Below are 12,379 nucleotides of genomic sequence, written 5' to 3'. Positions count from 1 at the left end.
ATTTTGATATCTGCTATCGATTGACCACTTGTTCAGCCACAGCACATATTTGACATGATGGGGTTTACCTTGGTTCCACCTACCGCAGCACAGCACCACACACACATATATATATATATATATATATATATATATATATATATATATATATGCTATATGTGTGTGTGTGTAATAAACCCTACCTAACACACGGTGTCACTATTATTACACTAGTACCACAGACCCAGGCCCAACTTGTTAGAAAAATGTTTATTCTTTTGCTGCCAAGCATTCAAACTCCTCCAACCAGCTTGCACAGACACTCGTCCTATTCCACAATAATACTCCAATGAGACAAACTAATCCAAACATGCCACAGTGTACAACTGACACGAGATGACGCCACGGATCGCTGTGATACATTTCACATTAAATGATGTATCCCCTATCCCTTGAGTCTATGTGCACTTAGGAAAAGACAACATGATAGTGTTTTTATTTACAATTCTCAATGTTCCGTAATTGTGATTTCATAAAGGGAAAGGGGGGGGGGGGGGGGTACGGATAAGCATTACACTGAGCAATGAAAGGCACAGGAAGTTCACCTCTGGTTTTCAGTGGCATTTTCAGCAGCTATGGTTTCGTAATGCTGAGTGGCTCCTAATTTGCGGTCAAACATCCAAACAGTGTCAACGCTCATGGCACAGCCGTCTCCGTTCAGTATCCGCTGTCTCTCTCCACGCAGCCCGCCCCCACCGCGCTGCCGGGACATTTGCAGGAGCGCCCGTTAGGAGTCGCTAAACAGAGGTGAGTGCAGCCCCCGTTGTTCACAGCACAGTAGTTTTGGCCTGCAGGATGTGAAACAAAACACACAAACTCTTACTAATGCGGGAAATTCCGGGACATTCGTATAAATCATGAGCCAACGTAGCAAGGAACCAGCAGGAAACTGTCTCTTCACTGTTTGTTCAAGAGATATACACATAGTGTGAGCAAACACAGAGCAAACTCCAGATGTTGGAGGCCCCCCTTTCCCTTGACTCCACATTCCCTGGCGTTAAGCATGCAACCTTATCTGGAAGAGAAGAAGGGGGCCTGGTGTTGCACAGCAACATCAGGCATCCCTTCCCTTCCCTTCATGACGAGTACGAGCTGCAGAATGTCTGCCGCTATACTTTCAGACGCTGCAGATCTCATTTCTCCATTCGGTGTCCTTTACACGAGGAAGAAAACTGCCGCTAGGTTTGAAAGAGCGGAGTGAATGGATCATAAGGCTGCCTCAGGGGCAGCCCCCAAATGTACAAGGGTCGAGCTATTTCTAGGAACGGCTCTTTACGGGACTGGGAGGGTTCACTCACCCATCGCCGGGTAAATGATTTGACCGTTTCAACAGGACAAGAGCAAACATTTTAAAACGGATTTCACAGGACGTCTGCCATGTTTACCCGACGGGCACTGGGCGTAGGCTGTGGCGATCCCGTATATCTTGGTCCGTTTCTGAGGCTGGAACTCGTCTGACTCCTTGCCGGAATGGCGGTCCACTGCAATCACAGCATACCTGTCGTAAACAAAATAAGCGTAGGAGTTTAGCGATCCGGTCGAATCCCAGCGAGCAGCCGGTCACCCCTGTGTTTTCGTGTAACGTCTGTCAAGAATCAGTGCGGGGGATACTGTAGCTTTTTTTTTGCCGTATCTGACATTGTTTGAGTGCCCCCCCCCCCCCACACACCAGCGAAGCAATAGCGTGGCAAGATCAGAGTGAGGCCCTGGAGGTCACTCACAGACGCTACGCTGGAGAAATTGCAAGCAGCTGCCACTTTTTAGAACGCTGCCTCACCCTGCATACCCACTCACACACACAGACACACACATAACACACAAATAGACCACCCAACCCCCACATTTTTTTGCAGTGGCTAACTTAGAGAATAAGGAGAAAGAAACCTCCACAGTCTTAAGAGAAGTCTGGAAGAACTTCAAGGGCTGGGGAGCTTTTTGACCTCTGACTTAACCTCTCCTTCCTCTACCTTGACTGATCTGAGTTCTGACATTGCACAGTGGGCCGTGGAAAAGGGCTGGATTATATCCTTCATTCTATGAATTACAATGTCTGCTCATTTAAAACTACTTTTGTTGAGATAATAAATCATAAAAGGCAAAAGAAGTCTTCATGACAATAGAAAAAGTCAAACCTCTGCCAGTCAGTGTAGTAGATGTTCCTCCCAAAAGACGTGATTCCAAAAGGGTACTGAAGCCCCTCCATGACCGCCCTGCGGTCGCCGCGGCCCGGACGGGTGCACTCCAGCTTGTGCGTGCCTGCAGGCGAGAAATTACTGCTGATGTGCCAGACATCATTTCATAGACGAGTCATCCGTCTGAAATGTACATTACCTGCGTCCGCCCAGCAGAGCAGGGAGCTCTGAGAGTCATAAGTCAAGCCATTCGGCAAGCCCAGATCGTCTTTAACCAGCACCCTCCTGTTGGATCCGTCCATGTAGGAGGTCTCAATCTTGGGGGCTTGGCGGTTCCAATCGGCCCAGTAAAGATTACTGTAAGGACGGGTGTCAGTTATGTATCAAACTCAACAAATCTGTGTACTGGTAGGTTTTAACGTGTAGCGACAGATCATAATATTATTCTACTGCCCTGAAAATGTGTTTCTTTAATATTAAAGTTGTAGCTGCCCTCCACGTAAAGACGGGTACTGACAATGTTGCATTGATGTAGTAAGATCCACACAAACAAGAATGTTATCCAGATTTTAATATAAAACTATAGGCAGCCGTCAGTTAGCTTAGCATGAAGACAAGGAGCAGGGCTCTGTTCAGACGTAACAAAAGTAAAATAGCCACTATTTAATATCTCATATTCAAACCTCATTTAGACCTTACAAACAAAATTTAGTCCTATGTTGTTTAAAATATATAAAGCAATATTAGTGTAATCAAAAAAATGTTGAGCTACTTCTTTAAATGTCGACCTTCTAACCGGGACATCTTTTTTCAAAAAGTCCTTTAGCGATCACTATCTCGCTTGCAGTTTATTTACCAGCATTGGAAGAGGCCAAAACCTGACGTGAAAGCACACCCACCCGTTCGGAGGGTCGGTGATAATAGCGCGCGGGTTGACGAGATCAGAGTCTACGATGACCCGACGCTGAGACCCGTCCAACGAGGCCACCTCGATGTGATCCCTCACAGAGTCCGTCCAGAACATAGTCCGTCCCAAGTGGTCGATGGCGATTCCCTCCGGGCTGCCCAGATCTATAGAGCCGACCCATCGCGCACATCAGCGTCTTAGAAAAAACAGCCTCCTGAATGCCAACTGGCTCCAAGTGAAGGTAGAAAAGAGAAGAGTTACCCGATCGAATGACTGCGGTGGGCTCTCCCCCCTGCATGCTGGCCTTGCTGATGGAGGGAGATGTGATTTCAGTCCAGTAGACCATTTTCTCCACGCAGTCGTAGGCCACTCCGATGATTACCTTCTCCTGTGGAGGGGTCGGCAGGCGACAATCTTTGAAGTGTACTTTCCACAAACAAGTTCGGTCAGAGATAATAACACGCAGCAGATGTTTCTTTTTGTTTTTTAACTTTAACGTCTAGACAGAAATCTAAACCAACAGAGCTGCACGTCGAGCGCGAGCAGCTCGGCCAGGATTCACACCAGCTGCTATGGAAATGAACGCAAACAAGAATAGAAGAATGCAATTCCAAAGATGTGAGACTGATGTTCTAAGTTATTACGGTGAACGTCACCATGTGTCTCCAATAAAGTGCAGGCAGAGAATGCACGAAGCAGATGTAGGAACGGCAAAGCTCCAGCCTGCGTGTTGCTTTCACAAAGAGAGCAGCTAGTTTAACAGCCGGAGCTGATGTCGCAAACACAAATGAGAAATCCAAACACATTGAAGCTTTTTGTAATAGTATTCTCTGGTATAATCTAAATCGTCCCACTTACACATTCACTGAGAAATATTTCCGTACTCAGATCTTAATGCACAGTTTGATCTTCTAAGATCAGTATTTGTCTTTCACGAACAGACTTAAACCCAGTGAAACACTGTTTTTCTGTCAACATACATTTTCATGAAGCGAAAAGCCAAATAAAATGTCTCAGGAAAATGAAGCGACTCTTACAGGGAGATGGAGGACGGCCTTGGCATTGTCCTCCTTCATATCGTGACCCTCCAGTGGGATGTGCTCTATCCTGCCGCTCTGGGCGAACAGCAGGTGTGTCCCTTCGGGCACAGGGTGCACGTCAGGGCGAGTGGTGGGTCCGACGGGTGGAGGCCCACCGCCATGCTCAATACCTAACGGAGACAAACCCTGAGAAATCAAACCCTGTGGAAGGGGAAGCTTAGCCCGGTTTTGTGGGACGCTGTACTCACACAGTGGCCGGCTGTCGGGCCTGGCGCGCGTCCCAGGGATCTCTTGCCCGTTTCGGTCCACGCACCAGCACTGTCCCGCGCTGCTGTGGCACTGCAGGGGCTCATAGGCACCGCTCTCGTCACATGTGGGGACGTACTGTCCGACGGCGGGGCGGGGGCCCCGCGGACCGAACGCACCCTGCAGACTGTCTCGGTGGGACTCGCATCGTGTTTGTGTTCTCTCTGATGGGAAAAGGAACTTCGCAATGAGCACACTTAAACTGGGAAAACGCCACAAACGTAATACATAAGCTCATTTATATATATGCGTTTTTGTCGCCTCTTTGAAATTCAGCTACGCTACTACCTCGTCAGGCACGAGCTTATATTCCTGCTGTCCAGAAGAAGAAAACCGGTTCCAGCTGGCATCAATATACTCTGTCGGGGAACTAATTTCCAAGCACTCCTCGTGCCGAAATGGGATAGATAAACAATGCTCCGTCTTTTACTATTACTGAGTCAGCGACTTGATTAGACTAAACAACTATCAAAAGTGTCTCGGCGGCCTTGACAGATTTCCCCAAATCATCCTGCATCAGCGGCAGCAGAGGCTGAATGTTAGCAGACCGTATACAACAACTCCACTGCACTGACTGAGTAATGTTGCATTCGCTTGTCAAAAAGTGGAGGCATCCTGGAAGACTTACCTGGAGAGCAGGAGAAGCCGTCGCCATAGTAACCCGTCCCGCACTGGCAGGTAAACGATCCCGCGGTGTTATAACACACAGCGTGCTGATGACACCTGCCAGGCTGACACTCGTCGATGTCTTCAGGCGGAGCAGAAGAGTGTGAGGAGAGAGTAAGATGCAGAATAATCAGTCATTACCCATATAAATATGTTCCGCATGTCGGATTCTGTCCTGTCCTTTTACGGTCAAGGCTCTACGTTGTGATCTGGGTCGGCCTGCGCACAAAAACATCGAGCAGAGGCACGAAAAGAATGGAAACTATGAACGATCGCTCCTGAGGACCAGCCAAAAAAACTACACGCCGACCGAGGACCGACATCTGCTTTTCATGTTTCACTGCTCAAACACAAACAAAGCAGATGTACTTTGTGAGCAATCCCCCCCCCCCCGGTCGTAAACAGATGGTTTCACAATTAGAGCTTGGCGGTACATGTGATGGATTTTAAATCTGGACTACTGGATTGGATTTTCCATTTAGCCCGTTGATAAATACTTCACACTTTTAACGTTAACATTGAATTAACATTTTCAAAACACGTCATGTGGATTTGGAGCGAAACACACCATGAAGCCATTGATTAACTTACACATGATTTATTATCCTATTTTAATTACCTGCAATATTGACTCACTATTGATATGTTTATTGTAACATTGGAATGATGTTCACGAATGGTCAAAAGTATAAATCCTCCTATAAGTCTCCTTGCAGTACCTTGGCAGATTCTTCCATCTCCTACGAACCCTGGCATGCAGGAGCAGATGTATGACGAGCCCCCGGTGTAGCTGCACTGAGCGCGCTCAGGAACGTCACAGTTGTGGGTGCCGTCCTCACAGGCGTCCACGGGGCGATTGAGCTCTGAGGAGAGGAAAGAATACTATTTTGCAGCATGTCACAAAATGACCAGATGTCACGTTAACTCTGTACAGTTTAACATTTGTTAAATATTGCCACGATGGTTTTTGTCATTTTTGTCTTAACTTAATGTTGGGAATTGATCAATATTTTGCCGAGAGCTAGATGAGTAGATCAGTATCACTCTCATGATGAAGATAAGGCTTCTCCCAGCAGTCCTTTGGCTTAGCATGAGGTTATTCTATCGTTACCCTAAACAAGATACAACAAGTCATCTTCAGAGGTGCATGTGGGCAATTCTTTTGACTTAAAGCAAGAAAGCAAAAATGCTGTATTATTCCTATGAAATATGTTACAGCTGAGTACAGCTGATGACTAGAAAAGCGGGAAAAGAATATTGATGACGGATTAGTCTTGTACACTTTGATGTGACTATTTCGAGCGTCCTGACGAGGTGTGATAAGCGTATTATTTCATCTAGAGCTGATGAACACACACGCAGAGAGGCCCTCTGTGGACCCACAGCCCGGGCTAATCACTTCCATCTCCGTTTTGATGAGATATGCAATCATTTCCTGCAGTGCACGACTAACACTTACCCATGCAGGTCTGGCCATCGTCGGCAAACTGATAACCGTCTTCACATTCACAGCGGAAGGTCCCGGGCTGGTTGTTGCAGATGGCGCGGGAGCCACAGATCTGAGGATTCTCTCTGCACTCGTCATTGTCTGATAAAAAGAAGAACCAATTAATCATGTGCCAATAACCGTGCAACCGTGTTTGAGTTTGAGTCTCCGACGTGCAGATTTGTCTCGTCGGTGTCCTTCATTATCAGATGGAGATCAAAGGAAAGAGCTTAATTAGGTTTCTTAATTACAAATTCAAGATAGGTTTCAAGATAGCATCTGTCTGAGATACTTCCTTCCTCTTCTCAATGTATCTGCCTCAGAGCTCTTCCTGTCGGGCCTTGAATACAAAAGACTCATGGTTGCATAGCGCATGGGCCGCAGTATATACGCTAACCTGTTCTGATACTCCCTCGGCTAAGTGGTTAGATTGCCCAGTTCCCCAGGAAGGAATTACTCTGTGCAGATTTAGAACCGGTTCTACTTGAAAGCAGAAAATACATTAATGGTGAGAATCTTTGATTCACCAAACAATGAAAAAACAAAGGTGCTTTTTCGGTGTTGCATCATGGTTGATTCTTACCATAACATGTGCGGCCATCACCATTGAAGCCGATAGAACACTGGCAGGTGAACTCATTTCCCTCTCCAGGTCGGCACACAGCGTTGGTGTCACAGCCGTGTCTTCCAGTGAAACACGGGTTCTCCTCTGGCTGCCCGCCTGGGAATTAAGAGTTTATTTTAGGACATTCTCACCGTTTTAATTCAAACTAACGCAATACCGTGACAAAAGAAGACACATGTTTTTAGCAAAACTAGGGCTTGGCCAGGATGTTATATGTTGTACTACAGGACGGAAGTATGCGCAGACCAAAACAGGAAGACACAAATAATCCCAATGACCTCACCATTGATGTCTCCGATTTTGTTGCTCATGGCAAACCGGATGAGCTCATTATTTTCATTGTACAGGACAAAGACTTGGTCCACGCTGAGCATCTGAGCTGGTTTCACGTCTCTCAAAGACTCGCCATACTGGCAGCTCTGGAAGGTGATGGTCTGACGCCACTGGTACGTCCTGGTGTCAGTGGAGCCATCGGGCAATCCCACTTCGTAGTCCCGAGTGGAGGATGAAGTGATCACTGTAAGGTGTGATTGGCAGGTAAGAAGCAAGTAGACGGTTCATTAGTCTTCTGGATGGTTGAGTTGTGATTACAAAAGCAGAAAACAACAGTGGAAACCGACCACCGGCATTTTTATTCAAAAGTAAATGAGTCTCTTTTTTTGTATCTCACAGTTGTTGCTGTACTGGTAGACCTCGGAATAAGGGCCGATCTTCACGTTGGAGCCACGGGGCACCTCGGGGATCCGGCCTTCCAGGGAGGTGCTCACCACCAGGTGGTCGTGTTCATCGATGCCTTTGAACTCCTGCCTGATGGTCAGCTTCTCATTGCCTGGCAGGAAGGTCACTTCAGCCTGCCGTGTGAACTCCCCCCCTACAGAGTACAGAGAAGAGGGGGTTTACTTTGAGACCGTGGGCCCTGGATGAACTTTGGCTCCCCGCCTTCTGTCCAAGCTGAAGTGACCTGAGGGAAATTCAGCTGGACAGAGTGAGTAAGTCCACAGCTGCGTGGCGAACTGCTTGTAGCAGCTTTGACAGATTAAGACTTCCTTGATATGCACTTGTGTGTTTTTCTAACCAAGTGAAGCATGTGATGGACCCACAAACGGCTTTTCGACGTCACATTATTAGACATAATTGGTGCGTTTCCCTCACCAATAATACTGAAGCCATTCCTGAAGCCAGGCTGCTCCAAAGCAAACGCCCACCCGATCCCACCACCGAGGGCGGACAGCGGCAGCAGCGAGGGTCCGACGTTGTTAGAGATGTCACTGATGGCCACGTAGGAACGGCCGTCGTTTACCACGACGTATGAGTGGAGGTCGTTGCTGCTGAACTCCACTGGAGAGGCAGAGTCGCCCACATACACTTTTCCATACACCTTGCCGTTCATCCGCTGTGGCTTTCCTGCCAAAAGAAAAAGAAAAACAGAGCTTAACACGCGTCAAATATTTCGGTAGTAATGTTGGTCTAATGGTAACAACAACAAAAAAACACAGGAAGTGAAACTGCTAATCTTGATGTTCCCATGACCCCCATGTTAAGACATTGGTATCTTCACAGTTCAGATTACAAAATAACAAAGATGAACTTGTTGAATAGTTGCAACATGAATCGGTGTAGGTTTTACATATAGCCAATACTGCAGGTGGGAATAAATGGACTATAATAATTTGTATTACATTTTAAAGTTGTCTTAAGTGTGTCACATAAATAGGACATTGGGCTGTGGAACATGTGAACACAGATAATAACAGCATCGTGATATAAATGTCATGATACTTTTTTTTTCTTGCTCATAGAATGTGAACGGCCGCCGGCACATATTCAACCAAACTAATATACCTCCGTTATTTTTGAAGCAGTAAAGACCAACTCTACAAATGCAATCAATTGAAAATAAAAGGGGCGTTACCCTCTGCAACACACTGTATCCCATTGCCGTAGAAGCCAGGTCGGCAGTTGCAGCAGTATCCGCTGGAGTGGTCCTTGCAGTCAGCAAACTGGGAGCACTTATTCCTACTGTTTGCGCATGTACCCAGATTGTATGAAAACACTGAAAACAGGAAGAGACACGGTAAGACTCCGGCAGGAACGGCTAATTAACTAAACAAGCCTCTGGATCCTTCTCCCGTAGACTCACCATCTACATTTATATCAGTGTCGTCCACCACCCAGACTTCTCGGCCGTTAGGCCGATGTGGCTCGTGCTGAATTGGCAGGACGTTGACCTGCGCCTCCTCGTAAGGAGGGTCCTGCACACTCTGTCCGTTGCTATACACAGTCCTTCTTGCATCAGTGTCCTCCTCATTCCCACCAGTGGGCCCCTCTGTTGATGCCTCGGGGAGCAGGTCGGTGACCTCACCTGGAGCCACGGTGGTGAAATAGGGAGAAGTTCCAATCTCGTACACCCATAAACCCCGCAGGCCAGAGTTGGTCTCTCTATAAGGAGAAAATAGACTTATACAGGGAGTGTCCTTAAGGCATAATCCAAAATGCAACACAATGGCAGGAAATGGTTACTCCGTCTCCTACTCTTGGTTGACTCACTCTGCCAAAGCCCTGATGGATGCCTCGTCATCAGTGGTGGTGCGGTAGTATGGTCCCTGACTTGAAAACAGAAAACCCTGGACCAAACCCTGACTGAAGCCAGCGTGCATGACCTTAGCGCTGGCTTGTACGGGAGTGGATGAAAACTGCATGCCGTCCCTTGCGTACAGGACAACAGCGAACGATGCAGAGTCGAGGGACACGATGACCAGTTGGAAAGTGTTTCTCTGTGTGAACGAAGCAGTAGAGCGTAAGTAAATGAAAAGTTACAACAACAGATCGCTGGAATTGACCATGCGATGCTCACCTTTTGGTCAGCGTCATCTCCTCTTCTTGGAGGTTCGTGGGCGCCCACATTAACCCAGGTGACCACCACAGCGTTGGTGGGATCGACTTTGCCGTCCTCGGGGAAGGCCCCGTGGATGTACTGGGCCGCCCGACTTAGAACGTCAGGGCTGGAGTCTTGACGGAAGAAAACTTTCCCCACACCATCACTTGTGTCCAGGTCTCCTTGCAGAGCTGCAATCATGCCAAATTTGGGGGGCATATTGCCAAGATATGTGGACTCGCTTGTTGGCTCTGCTGTGGCAACGAAACCATTGGTGTTTATCTGGAATGAAAAGCTCAGGTTGGTAATGGGGATAACAGGGAATGAGACGACGGTGATACTGTACGGCCTTCTTCACGGTAACTAGTACAACAACACACATCAGAGGTGAACCCGGTCCAGTCTGACCCACTTTCATTTTTATTCTACACTCATTAGGCTAATGATCCACTTCAGCTGGAATGTCCCGCAAAAGCAATGCTGAACAACCGAGATGCCATTTAGCACAGATGTCCCACACTTAAGGTTCAACATGAACACATGCAGGGCTTGTAAATTAAAAAAAAAGCTCTGCACATGTCAAAAGCACACGCACGCACACACAGACACGCTCTGCACATGGTGCTCCTCTGCAGAGCGACGGAACAGCGTTACACCGTTTCCTGTTCCTGCCCTTCACGAGCAGCCACGGAGAGATAGCACACTAATCTGCATTACAGAAACTTCCTGACAAAATGGAAGATAGAGCTGGGAAAGTGATCAGTAGGTCTGATCTCGCAGAGAGAGACCGAGATCTTTGAGGCCAGCGAATACCCACACGGGCTTTGTGGGATGGGAATCACACTCAAAAGGAGACGATAAAACCTTCTGATGATTAGCGAAGCAGGGTTTTTTTTCTCTAACACCACCGTGTTAAAGTATTACTGTTCCCCAGGTTCAGCGAAATCTGACGAGAAATAATAATCGTTGTAACGGTTCCAGTAACGGTTCCATCAGCCAGAGATTAAAATTCCCTGATCAAAGATGAAGTTGTTGTCAGAAGAGAAATAACACTAATACTACTGGTTTTATCCAAAATACCAACAAAGCTTTTGACAAATGTTAAGTTTGTCCCCTTTCAAGGTGAGAAACCTTTGGATATTATTCCACTCTGAGAGCATTTTACCAAAATGCACCACAACCAAAAGACAGACGTAACCCTTTCTGTGAAGAGGAGAAGCGATTGTGTGTCCAACACAGGGGTGCAGCTTTCAGCTAAATGTTGATGTTGTTTTTTGAAAGCTCCATTGACATAATGCTGGATTCCAATATGTTAAACATAGATGTTGCATTATAGTTCTAAACGATACTCACAGTTATGTGACATCGAGGTGACCCTGTGTCATTTAGGTCATTGTGTCAACGTTAAAATGATAATATCAGTGAAAGCAGCCTCTGATAAGTAAATCAATATTAACAAATACTCAAGAACATACTACGCACTAGATGTATTTTGTTATTTCCATGTATTATTTTAGGTTTTAAGTTAACTACTGAACATGTTTTTAAATAATTATCTTGGGTTTTTCTAGGGAATGCGCAATGGTGCAAGATCGTTGCTCACCCACCCAACTCACAACTCCAAATCCACACAACTCCTACGCGTTTGTGTTAAAAAGACAAAGCCGGACTGCAAAGTTTAGTTGGGACTTACGAAGATGCTGTTGAAAGTACCATCATAAAAGAACACTGGCTTGTCCAGTTCAAGTCGGTGCGTCTGGTCGTTCCCCGCATCCAGTAACTCGTCCCTTGCGCTTGGACCGAAGGGGAAAAACTCCCCGCGCGTAATGCTGTGCGCCAACGACACGAACCCGAGAAAACTCGCACAGGCGAGCCATAGTTGCTGCTGCCAACCCATTGTTCGTGTTTCAAGAGCAGTGGCGCGGTCCCGTGCTCTGTCCTAACCAGGTTATGGGAGAGTGACGCACGGGCTCCGCGGGAGAAAGTTCAGTCAAAGTTTGGCGAGAACTTGGGGCGGAGTTGGACGGTGCGCTGAGAGACTGCGGTCAACTCAGCAGACGCTCGGATTCGCGAGGTCAACTCAGCAGACGCTTGAATCTTAGTGCACGTGTATGCTAATATTTACGGTATTGAACAAGTAACGGGAATAAAAGATATTTAATCAAATATTCTGAGATTTCTTTAAAGAAAACGTGATATTTCTGCAAGCTAAAAAACACCATTTTGAGAAATGTATTTTTATTGCAGTTCAAACTTTGAGAAATGATGGTTTTGAACTTGCAGAAATATGACTTTTTCTTTGG

At 46.7% G+C, this 12,379-nt stretch overlaps 1 protein-coding gene across 1 annotated transcript; it reads right to left on the bottom strand.

Moving 5' to 3' along the window:
- Positions 1 to 234: 234 nt before the first annotated feature.
- Positions 235 to 12,168, bottom strand: nid1a (nidogen 1a). The gene is made up of 20 exons (XM_040179108.2): positions 11,770 to 12,168; positions 10,056 to 10,358; positions 9,749 to 9,975; positions 9,342 to 9,640; positions 9,114 to 9,254; positions 8,354 to 8,605; positions 7,872 to 8,072; positions 7,485 to 7,718; positions 7,160 to 7,297; positions 6,550 to 6,678; positions 5,810 to 5,953; positions 5,053 to 5,172; positions 4,367 to 4,588; positions 4,116 to 4,288; positions 3,340 to 3,466; positions 3,071 to 3,242; positions 2,371 to 2,528; positions 2,172 to 2,295; positions 1,425 to 1,537; positions 235 to 827 (listed from the first exon to the last, which is right to left on the bottom strand). The coding sequence occupies exons 1-20, from the start codon at positions 11,971 to 11,973 to the stop codon at positions 697 to 699; spliced, it is 3,612 nt and encodes a 1,203-aa protein (XP_040035042.2). The 5' UTR covers positions 11,974 to 12,168; the 3' UTR covers positions 235 to 696.
- Between the last annotated feature and the right edge of the window lie 211 nt (positions 12,169 to 12,379).

This window comes from Gasterosteus aculeatus, chromosome 6, assembly GCF_964276395.1.
Source record: "Gasterosteus aculeatus chromosome 6, fGasAcu3.hap1.1, whole genome shotgun sequence".
Classification (NCBI taxonomy): Eukaryota; Metazoa; Chordata; class Actinopteri; order Perciformes; family Gasterosteidae; genus Gasterosteus; species Gasterosteus aculeatus.
The sequence above is the reverse complement of the archived record's forward strand: the minus strand, read 5'-3'. Positions and strand labels throughout refer to the sequence as shown.

Bases quoted from the DNA above. Each gene is read 5' to 3' on its own strand.
- nid1a (XM_040179108.2), bottom strand. From the start codon at position 11,973: ATGGGTTGGCAGCAGCAACTATGGCTCGCCTGTGCGAGTTTTCTCGGG. The intron at 7,719-7,871 runs GTGAGATACAAA...CACACCTTACAG, and splicing joins CTACCAGTACAGCAACAACT to TGATCACTTCATCCTCCACT. The intron at 4,289-4,366 runs GTGAGTACAGCG...TGTCTCCGTTAG, and splicing joins GCCCGACAGCCGGCCACTGT to GTATTGAGCATGGCGGTGGG.